This window comes from Candoia aspera, chromosome 1, assembly GCF_035149785.1.
Source record: "Candoia aspera isolate rCanAsp1 chromosome 1, rCanAsp1.hap2, whole genome shotgun sequence".
Lineage (NCBI taxonomy): Eukaryota > Metazoa > Chordata > Lepidosauria > Squamata > Boidae > Candoia > Candoia aspera.
In genome coordinates, this window is record NC_086153.1 from 14,455,411 (window position 1) to 14,477,560 (window position 22,150).

Genomic DNA, 22,150 nt, shown 5'->3' on the forward strand with positions numbered 1-22,150 from the left:
GGAAAGTATAATTTGTGGTTTTGGAGCTTCTTTGCCAAGCAGGAGCTTTTGCTCTTCAGCATATTGTTGAGAAATATATGGATGTGAGAATGTAAGTTCGATTATACATTTATTGATTTAGGGAAATTATATAATAAACTGAATAGGCTTGAATTATGAAAGGTTTTGCATGACTATAGATGCAAAGTTGATTGCTGGATGCAATAAGAATGGTGTATTATGGAAGTAAAAGTTGTGAGAATGTTGAATGTTTAGCAAGTGGTTCAACATTGAGTAGCAACTACTACAAGGATGTGTGATGTCCCCTTGCGGTTTTAATATATTTATGGATATATGTATAAGCTTAAGCAAGGGTTGTGATGTGTTGGTTGGGGATATGAATATGCCTGTACTTTTCTATGCAAATGATGCTGTGCTGTTGGCTGAGAACCTGATTGATTTGCAGTGAACATTAGATAGACTGTATAATGCAACAAGGAGTATGGATCTGAAAATGTATAAAATACTAAGGTAGTTGTGTTTGGCAGGGACAGTGAGTAGAGTATTTTTAAGGTAAAGGTAAAGGTTTCCCTTGACGTAAAGTCCAGTCGAGTCCGACTCTAGGGGGCGGTGCTCATCTCCGTTTCTAAGCCTTGGAGCCGGCGTTGTCCATAGGACACTTCCGGGTCATGTGGCCAGCATGACTCACGGAACGCTGTTACCTTCCCGCCGAAGCGGTACCAATTAATCTACTCACATTTGCATGTTTTCGAACTGCTTGGTGAGCAGGAGCTGGGACTAGCGACGGGAGCTCACCCCGCCGCGCGGTTTCGAACCGCCGACCTTCCGATCGGCAGCTCAGCGGTTTAACCTGCAGCACCACCGCGTCCCTAATAAATAGTAAAAAAAATTGAGCAAGCAATTTTTGCAACTTGGACGAATGGTTACTAAAGATGGTGAAATGGATGGACAGATTTGAGGACATGCAAACGCTGGTCAAAAGATAGTGGGTAATATTGTTATATTAGGAATGAATGTTTGTCATTCCTAATGGCTGTGTAGAACATGCCTATGCCCACTTTGTTTTAATGGAAGTAAAAGGTATGTCAGGGGAAACATGGAGTTGAATGGAGTGGGAATGAGGAACTTAAGTGTGCATGGTAAGAGAAGAGAGTTAAAATGAATGAGTGCTGAATGAATGTGGATTGAATATGATGTGGATTGAATATGAAATATTTGTATGAATATGAAATAAATTTGCTGAAGTGGTTTGGTCTTGCAGAGAATGAATGAGGATTGAATCACAAAAAAATTATGAAGAAAGAGTGAAGGAGTCAAGAGGAAAGGGAGGACTGAGAAAGTCATAGCTGGATGGGCTTAATGAGTTCCTGGGGAAAAAAGGGTGAAAGGTTTAAAGAACAAAAGGCAACAAGGAAGATTCGCAAGGCTAGGAAAGTACAGTGGTGCTTAAACATTTGTGCACGTTTATTACCTAAAACGCCATCCGTTCTCCGCACAAGTCCTAAAACTCGATAAAGAGAACTTGAATGAATGAATAAAAAATTATCCTCATTCATTTATTCATTGAGGAAAATGATCCAAAGCAGAGAGGTACAGCAAATGGTGACTGGGTAAAGTAGTTTTAGCTATGGTTTGCTTTCTTTTGCTTATCCCAGGCTTTTAATCTCTTAGTTTTGTATTTCCTACTCCTTTTCTGTGCTCTGCATGATGCTGAGGGGAACAGCATGAAGGGGAGGGAGGTACATATCAGGTGGCGTTAGTCACCTTTCCAGGGCCTGTGTAGCTGAACGAAAAAGGTCCTCACTAGTTTTCAACAGTACTATTCCTGCGTTGAGAAGATTATATGAGAGAAGCTTTTTAAAAAACAAAACAAAAGATAATTCACTCTATTCAGTTTTATTCAGCTTTGAGATCAGCTTACCAGGTGCTTTAGGGATATTGCTGTGCCAGTTCTAAAAAATAAAGAGTTTGTCACAAGCCTGAATTTATGGGTCATAATGGTGATTAGCAGGTAACACCTTTTTGCTTCAGCACTCCCTTTAAAGATGTATTGTGTGTGTGTGTGTGTAAAAAAGTGAGCCCTGACTTGGAAAGGAGAAAGCTTCTTGTATTGCCAGTGGAATTTGCTCTGAATGTAACAAGCTCAGCATCTCATTACTAGAGGCCAGTCCCCGATGCACATCCTGGGGCAATATGGGAAAGAAAATGCAGCCACCATCTTTGATTTCTTCCGGGAATGTATGCCAGACTATCCACTTGACAAGCCAGATGCTGATGGAAACACAGGTAAGTACTTTTATGCCAGTGTTTTTGAAACTTGGCAACTTTGAGATGTGTGGATTTCAACTCCCAGAATTCCCCAGCCAGCTGTGCTGGCTGGGGAATTCTGGGAGTTGAAGTCCACACATCTTAAAGCTGCCAAGGTTGAGAAACACTGTTCTAGAGGGACTGAAGAGGCTACCACCAAGGCCTGCCAAGTTTCAGAAACACTGTTTTAGGCTAACTATTGCCCAACCATTTCCTTGCTTTAGCCTTTTGTTTTTAAAGTCTAAAGTTGCCCAAGGATCCCCATTCACAAAAGAGAGCTAATTGTGCTTTTGGGTACAACAGGCATTGAGTTTGGTCTGGCCCTTTCATAAGATTTGCTGAAAACAAAATTAGCCCTTCCCTCCACATGTTGAGAATGTAGCTCCCAGAATTCTCATCCAAGATGGAGAAGGTGTTTTAGCGTCTTCCCAGCCGAACAGAGTAACTGCAGTCTTGGCAAAAGAGATGAGATATGTGAATGAGGGGGTAGAAATTCTCACTCCACTAAAAATCTATTGACTTCTTGCTTTCTCGTACTAAGAACTGCTGTGGTGCAGCTGTTAGAATTCCTTTCTTTAACCTAGTCCCTTCTAGAAAAAGAGCCTTCTCTGTGGTGGCTCCCTCCCTGTGGAACATCATTCCCCCAGAGATTAGATTGGCCCCCACCTTGATACTTTTCCAAAATGCCCTGAAGACATGGTTCTGTCAGCTGGCCTGGGGACCCCAGACGGCACCGATCAAGTGGCTTAGCTGCGGGTTTTTATATTGTGGGTTTTATTTTATTTACTTATTTATTATTCAGATTTTGTTATCTCCTCCAAAAGAGGGACTCTGGGCAGTTTACAATAAAATTAATACTATAACAATTAAAATCCAATAAAAAGTAAAAATAAGTTACAGATATAAAATACAATATAAATAAATACAGCATCCAAGTGGCTATAAAAATTCCAGTCCGGTGAGAGGGGCTCTAAGGCGCGAGCCACCCCCAGGAATGGCTACCCACCTCCCCACCCCAAGTGAGACGGCAGAACCAGGTCTTCAGATTCCTCCGAAAGGCCAGGAGCGAAGGGCCCTGTCTCACCTCTGGGGGCAAGATGTTCCAAAGGGTGGGGGCCACTGCAGAGAAGGCCCGCCTCCTGGACCCCACCAGATGAAATTCCCTTACCAACGGGGTCCGTAACATGCCCTCTCTGCATGATCAGGTGGAACGGGTCGATGTCATGGGGGTGAGATGGTCCCTCGCGTAACCTTTTAATTTTGTAAGCTGCCCGGAGTCACTATGTGGGAGTTGGATGGCCATATGAATTTGTTTAAGAAATTAATAATAATAAATAGATATGTTGAGACTGAAAATCCCAGAATTTCCCTAGTTTTTACCCATGCTGTTTAGAAATTCTGGGCTGTGTAGTTCCAACCCACCTGGAATGGACCGTGTTGGATTTCAGACCAGGGAGATACCAGACATTTTTTCCCCCCACATTTTATCTCTGCTATATGTGCATCTGCAGTTTTCCACCCAGTGTCGTGATTTGCTTCTAGTTCTACCTTTTCTGGTACAGGTTGAAGAGCCTTCATCAGCCATACTTTAATTCAGATTCTTGCACTGAACAGGCGTTAGACTTCATGTCCTCTTCCATCTCTCTAATTGTAGAGACCACTATGAACATTTCAAATGGAAGTATGCTGTAGAAATATATTAATAAATAAAATGTTGTCGGTGTAGCTTAACATCTTCTGTGGCTATAAGAGATACGTTCTTTAGAAGTGGAGGACAAAAGACACTTTGAGCGTGGCAGCTGGCATCTGTATCCTTGAGCTGGGGAAAAACTGGACAGTGTCAGCGTCATCCTCTTTGCTAACATAATCATGGAATTTTCCTGGGGTGGAATGATGTTTCTGAACTTACCAGATGCTCACTTGTGTTTAGTGTATGTGGCAGCTGTTATTTGGGGCAGAAGTGTAAGCATGTCAGCGTGCAACAGCGTGTCAACGTGTTAGCCTCTCTGGTGGCTTCTGTCAAAGATCTTTTGGCAGACTAGAAGAAGTAGACATTGATCTCAGCTATTCCTTGCCCCAGTGACTTCCAGTAACACATGTCAAAATAGTTGGGTTGCATGTGAGGCTGGGTTCAGTGTTTTATTTTCTTTTTCCAATTAAGGAAAATTGTTTGCTGCCATATGACTTGCTGGGGAATGTTAATTTCCTAGAATCACTGAAGTGCAAAAGCTGGTGATTTAATTGAATTGGGCGTGATGGGATCCAAATACTTGCCTTTGTCCTTTCCTTCCAAGTGCTCCTTTTGGCCTACACGAAGGGAAATGCCAACCTGTGTCGGGCTATAGTGAGAGCTGGAGCTCGTCTGGGCATCAACAACAATCAAGGGATCAATATCTTCAACTATCAAGTAGCAACTAAACAGCTTCTCTTCCGGCTTCTGGGTAAGGATCTTGGAAAGTTGCATGTCCAGGGCCTATCCGTGGGAAACAGCTACAAATGACCAACTTCCAGATCAGTGTTTCTCAACCATGGCAACTTTAAGGTATGTGGACTTCAACTCCCAGAATTCTGGCTGGGGAATTCTGGGAGTTGAAGTCCACATACCTTAAAGTTGCCAAGGTTGAGAAACACTGTTCCAGATGGTCAGGGAACTTTCACAGACTTCTCTGTCAGGAAGAAAAGCAGGCTGTAGGCTGTTTTAAGCTGAAATCCACTCCCCAGAAAAGGTAGAAACAGCCTCTGCTAGCCCATCAAATCTGAAAATTAAAAAAAAAATTGAGGGAATGGGGGAAAAATTACAGACCTTTGAGTCTCATCTTTCCTCCCTATCATGTGGTTTGACTCTTACATTTCTTGAAAGAAAATGCAGCTGAAGATTATCAAAGAAATTGCGGCATGGCAGACTGGAGATGTTATTGAAAGGCATGGGCTCTCAGCTCACAAAAGTGTACGCCTTTTAATAAAACTTGTTAGCCTGAGAAAGTGCCATCTGCCTGATTTTTGGCTACCATAGGCTGACATGGCTGTCCTCCTACAGTGTTTTCTCAGAATCAGTATGTGGTTTAATAGCTGGAGAAAGTGGACTTAGAACTGAGAAATTGGATTTGGCTTCCATCATGCAGGTAGCCATTTTTTCCATAGTTCTCACTACCTGTTGGTCATCTGCTAATGGGATGGCCACTGATGATGATCTCCTTCATGGGCAGGCCTTTCAGAGAGCAAGGCAAGAAAGATCTTTGAGTAGGTAATTCTACAACTTCTGCTCTGCTTGGTTTAGCTCAGAAGTACCCAGCTAAAGCCTCTGAAAGAGTTGGGATGGATCCCATTAACTAAGACAGCCCTTAAGAGCTTCACTTAAACCTCTTGCCTGCCTGCGGAGGTTTACATAAATAGGGTGGGCTAGAAGAGCCAGAAAGTGACTGTGGGTTCCCATCATTGCCCTTTCTTTTGCAGACATGTTGTCCAAGGAACCTCCCTGGTGCGACGGCTCCAATTGTTACGAATGTGGTGCCAAGTTTGGGGTCACACTGAGAAAGCATCACTGGTAATCTATCCTGAGTGTTGATTTTTTAGGATCATCATGATGAATTGTTGCATAAATGAAAGTGGTTGGGTTTTTTTTTAATTTTTACAAGCAATATAGTGAAGGACTTGGTAATCTGACATTCTTCATCGTTCTGTCCCAGCCTTCTTTTTTGAGATGGCCAGTATAGCTGCCAAGCTTCAATAAATAGCACAGGGGACTCTCTTGGCAGTCATTGCAGATAGACTGTCCTGCAAATAACCTGATCCTGTATTATGTAGGGCTTTATAGGTGATAACCAGCACCTTAAATTTCACCCAGAAACCTATCTGGAGCCAGTGCATCTTGTGAAATAGTTAGGTTAAATAAGGGTACCAAGGTGCACCCATAACCACTAGTGCCATTGCCTACAATTACCAATTGTAGCTTCTGAATAGTCTTCAAGGGCAGCCTCATGTAGTGCACATTGCAGTAGTCCAACCAGGAGGTGACTAAGGCATAAATGACGGCAAGCAGAGTTTCCCAATCCAAGAACAGGCGCAATTGGTGCACAAGATGAAGTTGTACAAAGGCCCTCCTGGTTACAGCTTCCACCTGCTCTTCAAGCAGAAGTTATAGGTCCAGGAGAACCCCCAATTTGTGCAGTGGCTCTGAACAGGGAAGTACGACACATGCACATACACAGCCAGAGCTAAGGATGGGAAATCTCCAGTTTCAGGATCCAGAAGACCCCAAATCCACAGCTACGTGGCATTGCTAGGGTTGAGTTGTTGAAGCCTGTTTTTCCCCACCCAGACCCCCATAACCTCCAGACACTGGGACAGAATTTCAACAGCATTGCTTGGTCAGCCAGAGGCAGAGATATAAAGCTGAGTATCATCAGCATATTGATGGATGATTTCCCCAGGGGCTTCATGTTGATGTTAAACAAAAATGAGGAAGGAGAGAGCTTCAGACATCCCACAAACTGTAACTACCCCTGGAGGGAGGAAAACCATTGTAACACCATGCCTCCCATTCCCAATCCCTGAGCCAGTCCTGAAGGATACCATGGTTGATGGTATTGAAGGCCATTGAGAGATTAAGGAGGGCCAGAATGGATGCAATTCCCCATCCCAAGCCCACCATAGGTCATCAACAAGCACAGCCAATGTTGTCTCAGTCCTCTGTCTTGGTGTGAAACTAGGCTGGAAGGGGTCCAGATACTGCACTTCTTCCAGGACCTTATAGAGCTGCAAGCCAACCACCTTCTCAACAACTTTTCCTAAACAGGGAAGGTTGGGGACAGGATGGAAATTGTCCAGTTCTTTTGGATCCAGTGATGTCTTCTTGAGAAGGAGGGTGGACAATTGCTTCTTTCAGAGCCAGTGGGACCATCCCCTCTCTCCAGGATGCATTTACCTCTACATGAATCTACCCACATGTCCCCTTTCTGGACTCCTTAACCAGCCTGAAGGGGTGTGGATTTAAAATACAGGCAGACATGTTAACCACCCCATGGATCCTGTCCACTTCCTCAGAACTAACAGGATTGAATTTCTCCCAGATCTTTGCAAGGCTGTTCCTCAGTCACCCCATAAGTGCTGCATAACTGGAGTCCAGCTCAGCATGAATCTGAGCCATTTTGTCCACCAGGGTGCTGAGAATAGTCCTCACAACCCTGCAGGTGCTCCCACAGCCCCTCCTTACCCAGAAGGGACTGGGTCACCCTAAACAGAGCTGCTGGCCAGCACTCAAAGGATGCAATAAGAGCAGAGACATAAGCATGTTTCACTATTCTTGAGTTGCACTTTTGTCTTCCTCCAGCAGCACTCTAGACATCTACCACTTCATCCTCTGGAGGTCGTCTGTAAACCAAGGAGACCACCAGGGGTCTGCATGGAGAGAATCTGCACTGGCGCAATTCAGTCAAGGCTCTCATTGCCCCCTCATTCCAAGGGGAGACTAAGACCTCAGGGACAACACCAAGTTCCCTCTGAAACCCTACTGGCCCCCTGGAGCCGACCAATCAAATAGATTCTGTCTCCCTATGGTGGGGAGCAGCTGCAGTAAACTTCTGGGTTAACAGAGAGTGATCTATGATTTATAAACATGTCTTTGTTTAATAAAGCAAGTCCAGTTTTAATAGTGTCTCAGCCGTTTAATACAGAGGGCACACCACCCCAAATTGTCTCTATTTATCCAGTGCTGTGACCAGTGAAATAGTGTTGTGAAAGACTGTTCTTTTTTCTTTCCTTAACCTCTTCCAAAGCAGAGTCCTTGGTTCTTTAAACGAAACAGGTCACAGGGATGAAGTAAGCATGTATTTTCCCTTCCTTGTTCCTTGCAGCCGGCACTGTGGGCGTCTGCTCTGCCATAAGTGCTCAACCAAGGAGATCCCCATCATCAAATTCGAATTGAACAAGCCTGCCCGCGTTTGCAACACCTGCTTTGACGTCTTGACTGTTGGGGGCGTTTCCTAGTCGGCTGTGAGGAGAGAAGTTACTCCCAGGGAGCACCTCCCCTTCCACCTTGTTACAGGCCTATCACAAATCATGTCTCATGGAGAAGGGGAAGCTCATACTGTGTCTTCCTGTTATAGTGGACTCTGACCAACTTAAGGGACCATGCAAATGCTATATTCCAGTATATATGATTTTTTTTTTTTTTTGGTATGAATGTTAACAATGGAAAATGATAGAAACTGCATTGGGAACGTACTGGGACGGCTGGAGAGATTCTGTGTGAAAACCATCATTTGGGTGAGGCGCGCTGTTTCTAGTTCAGAGCATTGTAAACCCAAGATTTTTGTATTTGCCAATCATGCAACAAAAAAGGCCTTCCTAGGCGATAAAACCGTGACTTGGTTGCTCTAAAGTCCTATCACACTTTTTTTTAAAGAAAAAAAGATATATTGTTAGCACTTAAACTTCTGGGTAAGTAAGTGCAGGTCTGCCCCTTTTGTTACCTTCCTGGAGAGAACGTTCTGGTGTGTTCTCTTTAACTTTTTTACAAAGGGCAGCTGTGCCAGGCACAGTGACTGCTTTTTCCCAAGAGGTTGTCTGCAAGTAAGTTTTTGTTCAATGCATTGCTGAAAATTTTGTGTGGCCTTATAATGGAAGCTTTACCACTTCTGTTGAAAAGGAGCTAGATTAAAGCTCCTGGATCTTCAGAACCTTACACACCCTTATTTGCTCTCTTGTGTCAAAATCAGGGAGTGACGAGGCCAACTTTGCTACTAAATTCAATCAAGTTTTCTTAAGAAATAATAATAATCTTGGCTGTCTTTCAGTAATGTATCAAAAACTTTGCAAATAGTCTTAATGTTTACAGTGATGTTGGAGGAAGGTCTAACGCTGTGGGACTAACCCAGCACGCAGTGGTGGTGCTACTGTGGAGAATCTGAAGACGGCTAGATGCCAAGATGCCAAGACAGGGAGAGGTAGAATAGTGCCAGCAGAGCAACCAATTGCAAGGCAGTGACCCTTTGGAGCTGGTCATCTCTGTCCATAAATCTTAGACAGCCCAAGGTGGCTTCTTACAAACCCCTTGTCCATAAAGATGATTGTGGCGGCTCCACATCAGGTCCATCCACATGGAGATGCCTGTCTCGAACCAGGTAAAATAGTATTGACTTACAGTCTTGTCTCCTGTGGGCCTCTTTCCTTGGCGGCCAAGGACATTTTATTGTTGCCGGATGCCACAGCAGGTCCCTTCTAAAATATCTTGGCATAAATACAAGGGACTTTTTGTCGTATGTTTAATACAGCAAAAAGGGTCCCTGGGTTCAAACCACCATGTATTTAAGTGTAGAGGATTGGGGTGGGTAGGTGCATCCTTATAAACAGAACCAAACCCTGGAAGATTAGCAGGCCTTCCATTGCTGCTTTGTGAATGGGTTAATTGAAATGCGTGTCACTCTTACCTTCAGTAACCACTACTTTTTAGTGTCTGTATGTATGTAAGGGGAAGAAAAAAATATTAACCAACTAAAAATTGCACTCTCCCCCCTTTCTGGAATACTAATGTGTCCTGTAATGTTACCACATGGGTGGGTGTAGACACACACACACACACACAAAACAGAGTGCTACTTTTTTATATTTCTGTGATTTGAAGGACATAACAGCTTTATATGTTAAGCAAGATCTTGGGGGAATGGAGGAGGAGGAAACTTAGGGAGAAGAAGTCAATACTACATTTCAAATTGGATCCCAGTTTGCTGCTTGGCCCTTCTGATCTCTCTTGGGTGAAAAACTGGAATTCTGCCTTCAGTTACATGCAGTGATGATTAGGGGATCTGTAATAATTATCTGCCCCTCTCTAGGACTCCTGCTTGTATCTATCTGCTTCAAAAGAATGAACCCTTGTCATTTAACCTATAATCAGTGTAATCTCTATTCCCCTCAAAGAAATAAGCTATTTTGTGAGGCTGCGTGCAGGCAGCTTGTTTTGGTAGATGAATGGGAATATGCCACAAAATGCAAACATTTCACCTCACCACACTTCAGTCATCTGGCCAAAAGTAGGTGGAAGCACAGCAAATGCTAGCTTTTCAGCTGGCCTTGGTGACTCTGATATATTTTGAAAGTTTCCTTTCACAGACACGTCACTGTATTTCTGCACTGGCATTATGTACATTATGTAACCTCCAGGTTGTAAATTGTATATATGATTGATCATCAAGATGCCAAAAAACAAGCAGGCCTCCCTCAGTATCAATTAGACCGTGGAATTCCCCTGTTACGAGACTCTTCTTGGGCAGCGTGTTTGAATTTGAAATGGACTTGGTGGGTTGCACAAAATAAATAATTGTAAAGCACTTTTAATAAAAACACTTGTGTCTGAGCCTATTCTACTGACTGGCCCCAAATTAGTTTTTTTTTTTTAAAGAAAAATGCTGTTGCTAGTCAACGTATGAGTGTAACACAGCTTCACTTGTTTCTGTAACACTGTACTAATGGTAGACTGTAAATTGGCTACGGCATTAATTTGTTCTAATGATCTGAACTTGTGGTCTTACGCTCACTTTCTAGGGGTAAAAATTACAGTTCTGTTGATTGTCTTGAGGTCCAGCAAGTTTCATCAGCATCTGGCTTGTGAGACCTAAACAGTGTAATTACTGTTGAAGGGAAGGGGAGATGGGGAGGACACTGTCTGCACTTTCTCCAGTTTGTTAAGTGACATCTTCAGCGTGGTCTTGGGAGCGGTTGCTTGACCGCTCATTGTGCCAATGCTGAACTATTTCCTCCTTGGTATATTTTGATCTGCAGACTGCATTATATGATGCAAATTAGCTAACGATAAACGTTTTGAAAGAATGTGAGAATTCAGACTGGAGTGTAACAGTATTTCTAAAGAGGGTTATGGAGCTGTAAATCAACTGCCAGAGATTCTTTCACCTGTGTTGGCCTTGGCCATGGCATCAAGGATTTGGTATTTGAACTCTCCGGGGAGCTTGGCTTCTTTGTTTCAGAGGAAGTGGGAGAGGGAAAGTGCTTGATTTGCCTTAGGGGAACAGTGCAAAGTGCAACTTTCTGAAACTTTGGAAGCAGCTTATGAGCATTGCTAATTTTCATGCCTTCACGTGTCCTGGGTTTCCCATCTTCCAAGGTGATCTATTAGAAATACCAATTCTAAATGTTTATAAACCTTAATGGCAAATCAGCTTTTCCAATTGTAAAAAGACAAGTGCCCGAGCTTAGATCCCTTCCCTTCCTTCTGCACAACCTCAGTTGTTGATCAGTTTCCGCATTCTGCTTGTTCTCCACTTCAAGCACAGGTATGGAAGATGACTTCAGCTTGTGAACCAAGTTAACATAAGCCCTTCCCTTTCCATTATTACATTGTGAAATTATGACAAAATTGATTGTAACTCCAGCCTTACAACTTCTGAAAGTGTTTACTGTATAGCATGTGAGCATGGAAAGAATTTACACCTTCTACAAAGATGGCCTTTTCATCTGTGAATAGCTTTGGACACCAAATCTACTGTTGCTTTCTAGACATTGAACATTACCCTGCAGCCAGCTCATCCTATTTCAGACCTCTATAAACTATAATCTGCTCTCACAACTCCATTTCCTCCCCCTTCTGCCTTTTCTGAAGGTCACCCTGTGCCATTAAAAGGCTGCTCTTGCTAGAAAATGATGCAGCCCCAACTCAATACTATCTCAACCTGTGAAATGCAGGTACGGTCTGGAAATTATATTTTTGTCAAATGGGTTTGCTTTTTCAGTGGTCTAATAGCACTGACCTATTTCTTGATCAGCTGTGAGACTAACACCCTGAAAATTGATTTTTTGTTGAATTTCTAGGTAAAGGTAAAGGTTTCCCTCGACGTAAAGTCCAGTCGTGTCCGACTCTAGGGGGTGGTGCTCATCTCCGTTTCTAAGCCTTGGAGCCGGCGTTGTCATAGACACTTCCGGGTCATGTGGCCAGCATGACGACTCGGAACGCCGTTACCTTCCCGCCGAAGCGGTACCTATTGATCTACTCACATTTGCATGTTTTCGAACTGCTAGGTGAGCAGGAGCTGGGATTAACAACGGGAGCTCACCCCGCCGCGCGGTTTCGAACCGCCGACCTTCCGATCGGCAGCTCAGCAGTTTAACCCGCAGCGCCACCGCGTCCCTTATGAATTTGAATGTCTAGCATGTTAAAAAAAAAGTCGTATGAACGGGTCTATAGAGGTAACTCATGATCATCCTAGGAGCTTGTGCTTATTTGTTGTTATTGAAAACCAAACATCATTCCAGTGTGGCTTAGCTCAGTCTTCTCCAATGCCTCCCCGCCATGAGGCTTGTGATGGCGTTAAGCTGTTTACAGAGCAGAATACTAACAAGACTAATCTGTGTTTGGGAAAGGATAATTGCTTGGCCTGTGAAAGAATGGTTGTGAAGTCGTCTACTCAACTCAGAAGGACATCAATGGAAGAGGGCACTCTTCTCTAGCCTTGGTTCTCACTCACAGCAGCTCAGGGGCTGAACCTAAAGGTCACAGCATGGGGTGATAGCACTAAACTTACACTGCTCTCCTATGTATAGTAGCTATTTCCAAACATGCTACCTTGTTTTAATGTTTGGCGGGGGGTGTTGCTGCATTATATGAGTTTGCCTATCCTTTTTTTTTTAAAGGCATAGCGCTCCCTCTTTACAGACTGACAGTACAAAGCTCTAGGCTTGTTCCTACTAGAGAGGCAGTACTACAGTCAATGCACATCCAATACCACTTTCATAGGAAACTGAACATCTGCAAGCAATACGGCCTGTTTATTTCAGTTGTTCTTGGTTTCAGAAAGAAGCAAAGTCTTAATCATTTTTTTAAACTATTACTCTGCAGTCTTTCCTTCAAAAGCCCTGTAAAGCAATGTATTTTTCCAATATTTATATGCCAGCTTGTAATTTCTTGTAATAAAGCAATTTAATTGAATTGGACATCAGTAAGTTCATGGTCACAGAAATCAAACAGAAGAATTGTATATTGCTGCAAACTGAATACTGATACTATTACTAGTGATCCCCAGTTAATTTTATCCAGAAAAAAAGATTTTTGAATTTTCATCTTTCACCAATCTGGTACCTCCAGATGTGCTGGTATGACAATTCTGGAGAACACAAGATCATAAAAGGCTCATCTGAAGGTTAATAACAACCATAATCTGGAGTGTTGAATTAAGCCACTGGAAAACAATACAATAAATCAAATAACAAGCACATTTGCTGACTTGGATTGTACTTTTATGTAAGAATATTGTTTTTATTGTATTTTAATTATTATTCTTGTTTTTATGGTAAACCACCCAGAGTCACGCTCTGAGCGAGATGGACGGTGACTAAATTTGAAGTATAAATAAATAAAATATAAATACTGCCCCTTTTCACACCTCTGTTCCTCAGGGCCAATCAACCTCTCTGCTCCTCCATTGCCAGAACCCTCTGCTTAGAGAAGCATGTCATTATCTGGCCCTGTTTTAAACATACAAACAATGTTCAGAGCTCTCTCCATTCCTGTTTTTTAGCTTGATGTTTTACAAACCCATATTTTAAAGAGTGATTTTTGATTGCAAATTCAGGTTTTGCAAACTAATTTTAGATTCAGACAGTGGGTCAAGCTACGTAGTTAAGTTTCCTTAAAAGTGGCTTCCTTTAATACCTGGACCATGTAGAAGTGTTTCTCCAGAGAGGTACAGTTGACTCATTCTCTTAAAGCACACCATTCCGAAAGTGGGTGACATCCTTCATATTCCTGCAGGTTGGGATTGTTCAGCTTTCCTTGGTTGCTTAGCTGGGTGGAGGCCACTTGCCCAGGAAACAGCTCTTCTGTCTTTATGCAAACACAATAGCTGCGACTGGATCCAGGTTCATATAGCTTCCTAGGTACGCCAGACCATTCTCGGCTGATCCCCCCACTTATAAAACCATAAAAAGAAGAAATGAATGAAACACGAAGAATTGACCTGTTTAACAGTACTCTGGATTCCAAAAAGATGCTCTGGAGTGTACGAACACAGCACCTTTTGCAATTCTTAAAAGCAGCTATGTCTTATCCTGGGATCACATGCCAACAGAGGACAGCTATGCAATCTTGGGGGAAACGCAGCTGCTTCAAAAAGCTACTGATAGTGCTAAGCCTGTGCATCTGCATCCTCCAAACCACCAACTGCACTGCTATACAAACATGTTTTAACTCAAACTAGCATTAACCATGTGTTACTAATATAACCTGTAGCCAGAACTCAGACCATCAATACATAGATTTTATTGTGCTATAGATGCTGAGCCAAGTTAAAACAGCATTTAATCTTCTTTGGCATTCTGACCCAGGATAAGACGCAAATTGAGCCACTTAACTCTAAATCATGGTGTGTAGCAAGGATGGTTAATCTATTGCCCCAGGGCCACAGGCACTCTCAAACCATATTTTCCAGCTCTTGATGCTGCAAATGATTTCCTTCCCACCATTTTGAAACAAGTTAGGCAAGAATTGTACAGGTGGTCCTCAGTCAATGACCACTTGTTCAGCAACTGTTCAAACCACCATCTTGCCCTGTGTTTGTGTAACTGCAAATCCTACCTCTGCTTGGAACACCAGACCCTGCTTCCTCTGGCTGAGCTCCATTCCGAGTTACAAGGTGGAAATTGGTTCTTTCTCTCAACCTCCTGGGCCTGCAGCTTCTCCCCTTCTTTAATGAGAGCTTGGGCCTCCTCCAAAACCTTGGTAGGTACCCCATTTTCTTGATAAAATTGTCCGGCTACTTTGCCTTTTGAAAAAATGAGATTTGCATGTCACTGTACACTCACCCATGAGACACACACACACACACACAGCCCACATACCTAGCGCTTGCATTTCCATGCCTGGCTTAGCTTAATCACGGTTTTGCTCGCTCTAATTTTTTGTGACACACTGAACAATAAACTAATTGAGTTTCAATGGGAAAAATGGTCTCAGTCTAATAGTATGAGTTTTGCCTTCTCTGTTGTTTCCTATTTTTTTCCTGTTAAGAGGTAGACAACTTGGGTGCATTTGTCAAGTTTACTTTCTATTATTTCACATCAAATCCTGTTTCTTTGCTGAAACATTAAAGCAACTTGAAATGGAAGCAAAAATAAAAGCTCCAATAATTCTGGACTAATAAGCTTCTTCCAGACTGATAAAATAATAATTGATAGGCTCAAGGCATCAAAATTCCGTTAAGTGTCCTAAATTACTTAAATTCTCTACCTTCTCTTAATCTGAGATTCTTGCATAGCCCAATAGGAATTCTGCAACTTTGGCTGTTCATAGGGAGATGGGCAAGCAAGAGAGAAATCTAATTTTATCAGCTGAGTTCACAACATACTACACCAAAATATGGCTGAAAGGTTTGTGGTTCAGTGTGTGGAAGTCCACAGAAGCTTCCTGTTTTCATCAAAATTATGACAGTAGCCCCACCCCTTCTGGGCATGCATGTGATGTCACAACACACATCCCTAAGGGACAGAGCTTGCGTTGCAACACTGCTTTCATCATTTACCCTTCCCCCTTAGTGGACACCACTGCTTTAGCATGTCGCAGACACAGCTATGGTCAGATGTCAATGGCCCTAACTATCCTCTTCAAGATCCCAGGCAAAACATTCAGGTCTACCAACCTGGCCAGCACAGCAAGCTATTGTACATAAACAGCCAGCAAACTTTACTCTGCCCTGCACTGATGGTGTTACCCAGGCTGGTAATTATACATCTGCAAGAAGACAAGCACGCATGAAGAACACCAAGAACCCAATGATTTGTTTGTTCAAACTTACCAGGCCATGGTTAGGCGTTCAGTGATTGGGTTCACACACTCTGTCAATTCATGGTTCATTCATTCATTTAATAAGCCACAATTGTTTCAGTTCATTAGCCATGACTATTCAAACTGTATTTTGGCTTACATGTTGTGTGAATCAGTCCAGTAATTCTGCAAAAGATCCCACTGGCCTGTTCGACACTTACAAATTAGAAGCTAGAAGTTAACTACAGTATACCGTTTTCTTAGCACCTTATAATAAGTTCACTTGTAAGGCAGGTATCTATAAAGTTTATTTCAGACAGATGATTTTTCTCTTCTGAATTCTAAAATAGTGAACTTTTTTTCAGATAAATGAATTCTCCTGTAAATAGGTTTATCAATGAGGTGGGACAGCCCTGAAAAGGCAAGGCCTTGTCCAGCATTCTTTACTACGATCCAAGAGAACAACCATTCGTATCATTTTTATCCTCAGACAACAAAAGTGGGCAGGGAATGCAGGTTCACACATTATGCTAAGCCACAACATAGTCTATTGCTGTACAAATTCATCCAACCATACTTTATTCAACAAACCATGGTTAAAGAAACTCTGATTAAGTGCCATGCATAAATTCTGCCCCTCCATCTTCCAAGATGCTCACTAAGGTCCATGCCCAATCATCTCAGTTAAGTACTGCAACATCTGATCTGTTCTGAGATTATTTCCAGATCAACGAAAGAGAGTTTGTACAGGCCAACCTTTCCTGGCTTTTTCATAATTCTTGGACCACAGGGCAATTCTGGTGTAGTCCCACCATATCAGACTCTACAGGATAGTCTTCCTGGTTATTAAAGCCCAAGTTAAGTCTAAAATGAGGAAGCTGAGGTTGCTAGAAAACTTTTATCAGGCCACCCCTACACCCCTAATTGCATCACACTCCTCCACAATCACTGCACAAAGGAGAAAGCTGACAAGGAACACTGAGAACATCCATCCGAGGACGCACATAACGTAGAAAATCGGCCATTATCTGCACCCTGGCATTCATAGCAATATTTTGCTGACAATGCTAACAAAATAGAGCAGAAGATACCAAATAGGGTTGATTGCTTCCTGTGGTTTCAAGGCATCTACCTACCAATGTGCACATAATTCTTATTGTAGAAGGCAAGCCAGTTCTGGATGGCCAGCATCTGTGGTGGTGACAATCCTGAAACATCATCCACCAGGCCAGCTGGGGTGAAGTCACCTGTGGCAAAAGCTCTGGAGGCATCTTTCCCTGGGGAAATAAACACAAAACACCTGCTCTGTCACTAAATTAACCCAATTTCCTGGCTTTGCATAAGACTTTGAACATTAACTAAGCAGACTAGTTCTGCACATACCTAAGCGATAAAAAAAATAACCAAAATTAAAATTTAATCCACTGGGCAAGTGAAGCCATTTCATTTTTCTTTAGCCAACTGGATGACCCATTTTGTATAAATCCAGCAACTGAGCACCCATGTGATCAACCAGACAATGGTCAATCCCACCTTCTCATCCAGAAAGGGGCAATACTCTGGTTAGCAACTATGGCTGTTGGCCAGTAATGTGACAAGCAGCAGTAATATCAGGGTGTGAGGGAGTGGCATTTTGTATGGCTTGTAAGTACTGTACAGGCATTCCATCCATGCATCCAATTTATATGGCTGCCCATCTCACAAAACGTGACTCTGGGCAGCATACAATAAAAAAAGCCTAAAAGGACAATATCAAAAAACATTCTACAATTAAAACATTAATATTATGATTAAAAAGCTAGAAGACACATTAGATGCTACAATGTTGCCACCTCATCAAGTCACCATTCCCTTGAGACCCCCAAGCCTATTGACACAGCCAGGTTTTGAGGGACTTCCAGAAGGACATCAAGGATGGGGCAAGTCTCACCGGGGGGGGAGGGGGGCTGATGTTCCACAGGGCAGGTGCCGCAGAAGAAAAGGCCTGTCTCCTGGGTCCCGCTAGGTGTAGCTCCTTAGCAGATGGGACCTGCAACATACCTCTTCTGCAGGACCTGATGGGAAGGGCAGATATAATTGGGAAGAAGCAGCCCCTCAACATTTACCTGGCTGTTCTCCCAGGGCTTGGGGACAGGATAGTTGTGGAACCCCCTTTTTGTTTGGTTTTTGTACTTTGCTCTTCTAGTCTGTTGCATTTTTCTTTTAATAAGTTGTTTTTTAGTTGTAAGCTGTCCAAAATAATGGGGGTTGGGCAGCCCATAAATTAAATGAATAAATAGACAGATACATTTGCAAAGTGTCTGCAGGCTCTGTGACACCAATGTTACCATTCATGAGATCTTGTTGTTGTTATTCGTTCAGTTGCTTCCGACTCTTCGTGACTTCATGGACCAGCCCACGCCAGAGCTTCCTGTCGGTCGCCAACACCCCCAGCTCCCCCAGGGACGAGTCCGTCACCTCTAGAATATCATCCATCCACCTTGCCCTTGGTCGGCCCCTCTTCCTTTTGCCCTCCACTCTCCCCAGCATCAGCATCTTCTCCAGGGTGTCCTGTCTTCTCATGATGTGGCCAAAGTATTTCAGTTTTGCCTTGAATATCATTCCCTCAAGTGAGCAGTCTGGCTTTATTTCCTGGAGGATGGACTGGTTTGATCTTCTGGCAGTCCAAGGCACTCTCAGAATTTTCCTCCAACACCACAGTTCAAAAGCATCGATCTTCCTTCTCTCAGCCCTCCTTATGGTCCAGCTCTCGCAGCCATATGTTACTACCGGGAACACCATTGCCTTATTAAATTGATATAGCTGCCCATCTCACTCTTGTGACTCTGGGCAGCACACACAGTAACAAAAAAAAGCAATCAAAACCATTAAAAACCAAACCATTAAAAATACAGTTAAATCGTTTAAAAATAACTATAAAGTATATGAATTCAACTAACACCTTTAGATCTGCCAAGCAGCACTTGGCAGAACAGCCATGAAGGCCTTGGAAAAGATATTCAAACGCCAGATGTGTCTATACCTACAAAGATCAAAATCCTGCAAGCCATGGTATTCCCTGTGACACTCTATGGAAGCAGAAGTTGGAATTTGAAGAAGCAGGATAGGAAGAGTATTGACACCTTTGAACTTTGGTGTTGGAGAAGACTCCTGAGAATACTGTGGACAGCAGAGAAAACAAACCAATGGATCAGCCGCCAAATCAACCCACCTGAAGCACAAATGACCGGGCTCGAGTTATCCAATTTCAGACACATTATGCCAAGACCCAGTTCTCTGAAAAGGCTCCAGTGCTGGGAAAGGTGGAAGGAAAGAGAAGAGGACCACGACCAGCAGCAAGGGGGATGGCCTCAGTTATAGTGCCAATGAGTGCACCGGTGGGAGACCTGAAAGACCAGTCTGGGGATAGATCGTCATGGAGAAAATCTATGTGGTTGCTAAAGAGTCGAAAAGGACCTGATGGCACATAATCAATCAATGGTCAAAACTTCGTGCTTTAGGTTCTGAAGCAGAAATGGGGGGCTGTGGTCCTCTGGAAGGATATAACAGGGACTCACTGAGAATGCCGAGGTCAGAACTTATCAAGGTGGTTGATGGTCTTGCAATTCATGCATCTCACTTTTGAACCAGCCACCTTGGAAAGAGGAAAATGGGAGGGTCTCTCCTCCCTATTGCTTTAGTTAGATCTTTTCTATTTGCATGCCCAGCACCGCGCGCGGGGAGAAAGGCTCGCCGCTTTACACGGGCCTGGGTGGGAGAGAGGGATGAGGACGCGGGTACCTGAGAAGAAGCTGTAAGCGCCTCCGGGGCCATAATGCCTGCGCCCCTGCTGCACGTCGAAAACCTGCCCCAACACAGCCAGGTAGAGTCCCGGGCTTCCCTCGGTGCCCGTGTAGCGGCTCAGCTCGGCGGCGCTTAGGACCGGCGCTCCGTTGCCATCCTGCCCCGGCCACCACCAGCGAGCGAAGCCGCGAGCCGCCACCCAGGCGGCCGCCCAGCCCACGGCCAAAGCAGCCAGCGCCCGGCGCAGCATGAGGCGGGGACTGGGCGGCCGGGAAGGGCAGCGGCCAGCGCTCAAAATGGCTCTCGGAGAGCCACGGGACGGAGCGCGAGGCACGATTCCCTGAAAGCTCATTGGTCGTCTGCTTTGGAGGACGCTGATTGGCTTTTCTGAGCCGCTACTTTCTTAGCGCTCCTGTGACCCCAGAGATAAAAACACGTTTAGAGCGGCACAACTTGCGAGTTTCAGAGATTCAATGGCTTTTCGACTCGGTCAGAAAGCACGGGCCGTGGAAAGCAAGCAAGCAGCCTTTGAAAGCAGTAAGGATTTTAGCGGCTAAAATTTAGCCGTTGCATATTTGTGCGTGTGTGTGTGTGATTCGGCAGGTGCAAGTGTTTGAGCCAGTTCGGAAGCCTAAGCAGGACGAGCAGACCGGATTAGTATTTTTGGATAGGAGACCAACAGGAAATCACAGAGCTATTGGAGAGACTGGAAAGTTAAAAAAAAAAAATCCTGGAGCTTGGAAACGCTGCTGGATCCTTCTTTGGTCCTAGATGGAAATAGTTTCTGTGGCATGAAAGAGTTTCCATCAGCTCCCTAGCGTGCCAGCAACAACCTTGCTTGAACAGAGACGGCCTCCCAGACAATTATCTATGCCTTGGTGGTTAACCATTTAGATTACTACAACATGTACTGTGTGGGGTTGCCCTTGTGACCAAGTTAGTTGGAAAGTTAGTATTCCAGGCAATAGTTCATGGAACTGGGCAATATGATTATTATTTTATTCCTTAATTTCTTCTGTACATCTATCTCATCAGTTATCTTCCCAGCTCACAGTTCATTTCTAGTCCTAATTCAAGGTGGCTTTAATCTATAAATCCCTTCACAGCTTGGGAGCCCAGTATGTGATGGAACATCTTAACCCATTGCTTCTTACCTGTACCCTAACATCATCTATAGGGTACCTGCTCAGGTGTCCTCCCAGGCTGAGACAGAGCAGGTGACTCACCAGGAGGGGGCCTTTTCACTGGTTGCCCCCAACTTTAGAACGCCTTCCCCAGCAAGATAGCTGGGTACCATCTGTGTTATCTTTTTGGTGCCAGGCGAAGATTTTCTCTCCCAACTTTTAATAATGCTGTGATTTTTAATTTTTTCTTGCTGCTTTTTCTCTTGTTACTGCTTTGTTATTTTATTCCTTGATTCTATACATTTTATATGTTCTAATATGATTGTTTTCATTGGAAACTGATGTTTGGGGAAAAAAAAAGCAACAGCAGCAGCAGCAAAATATTTAACTGGTTTGCAACCCGGGTCACTTGAAGATATGTTTCAGCACATTAGTGAACAAAAGCATTCATTTACCATGTTTAAGTACAGCCACTTACTTCACTGAGTCTGAATAGTGGAAGTATATTTATGAATCACTGAAACTAGAAATGCATCGTTTTTCTAAAACGTTCTTTTTAACTGAAAGAACCTTCTTAAATTAGTTAAAAACATACCTTTCTATGTAGAAAACAGGCAGAATGAAGATAAATAGCAGTATCTAAATGGGAGCCAAGGACACCAAAGTAATTAATCCTGATTATAAAAGAGGGCATTATGGGAAAATCCTTAGTTGATCCATAGAACAGTGGATGGTATGGTGTGATCCTACAGAGTTTAATTATTAATAATAGCAATCAGATTCTGTTCTTAGGTCTTTACCAGGTGGCTATTTTATTACTAATTTATTACACCAACTGCAGTTGCTGAGTCACAGTCCCATGTAGTGTATAATAGTCCAGTCCCAGAATTCTGGGAATTGAAGTCCACACATCTTAAAGTTGCCAAGATTGAGAAACACTGCAATACAGGTAGTCCTCGTTTAGCAACTGCCTCGTACAGTGACCATTCACAATTACGACACTGAAAAAATAACTTTTCCACCAATCCTTTGCAGGTCTGTAAAAGCAAAGGAAAGCTGAAGATCATAAGCACAGTCGCAGTTTCACTTAGTGAGTGCTTTGTTTAATGACCAATTGTGGTCACTAAATGAGGACTACCTGTAGTCTAATTGTATAATGAAGCTATGTCACTGG

The 22,150-nt window shown here is 43.3% G+C and overlaps 2 protein-coding genes across 8 annotated transcripts in view; one reads left to right on the forward strand and one right to left on the reverse strand.

Moving 5' to 3' along the window:
- The window catches only part of ANKFY1 (ankyrin repeat and FYVE domain containing 1), a 70,137-nt gene extending 60,891 nt beyond the window's left edge, over positions 1-9,246 (forward strand). The window contains exons 22-25 of one of the 3 annotated variants that reach the window (XM_063297754.1): positions 2,162-2,286; positions 4,602-4,748; positions 5,761-5,851; positions 8,160-9,246. In XM_063297754.1, coding sequence (XP_063153824.1) covers positions 2,162-2,286; positions 4,602-4,748; positions 5,761-5,851; positions 8,160-8,292 — 496 coding nt within the window. In that variant the 3' untranslated portion in view covers positions 8,293-9,246. Of the gene's footprint in view, positions 1-2,161; positions 2,300-4,601; positions 4,749-5,760; positions 5,852-8,159 lie in introns of those variants that run through there. The other 2 variants (XR_010067575.1, XM_063297767.1) reach the window with 2 other exon arrangements.
- LOC134493327 (neuferricin) overlaps positions 1-20,221 on the reverse strand; it is a 33,127-nt gene extending 12,906 nt beyond the window's left edge. Inside the window, exons 1-5 of one of the 5 annotated variants that reach the window (XM_063297804.1) lie at positions 19,850-20,221; positions 17,206-17,346; positions 14,885-15,071; positions 13,964-14,219; positions 1,050-1,367 (exon numbers count right to left, since the gene is read on the reverse strand). In XM_063297804.1, the coding sequence (XP_063153874.1) occupies positions 14,006-14,219; positions 14,885-15,071; positions 17,206-17,346; positions 19,850-20,204 (897 nt within the window). In that variant the 5' untranslated portion in view covers positions 20,205-20,221 and the 3' untranslated portion in view covers positions 1,050-1,367; positions 13,964-14,005. Of the gene's footprint in view, positions 1-1,049; positions 1,368-6,069; positions 7,095-9,075; positions 11,611-13,581; positions 14,220-14,884; positions 15,072-17,205; positions 17,347-19,849 lie in introns of those variants that run through there. The other 4 variants (XM_063297786.1, XM_063297795.1, XM_063297814.1 and 1 more) reach the window with 4 other exon arrangements.
- Between the last annotated feature and the right edge of the window lie 1,929 nt (positions 20,222-22,150).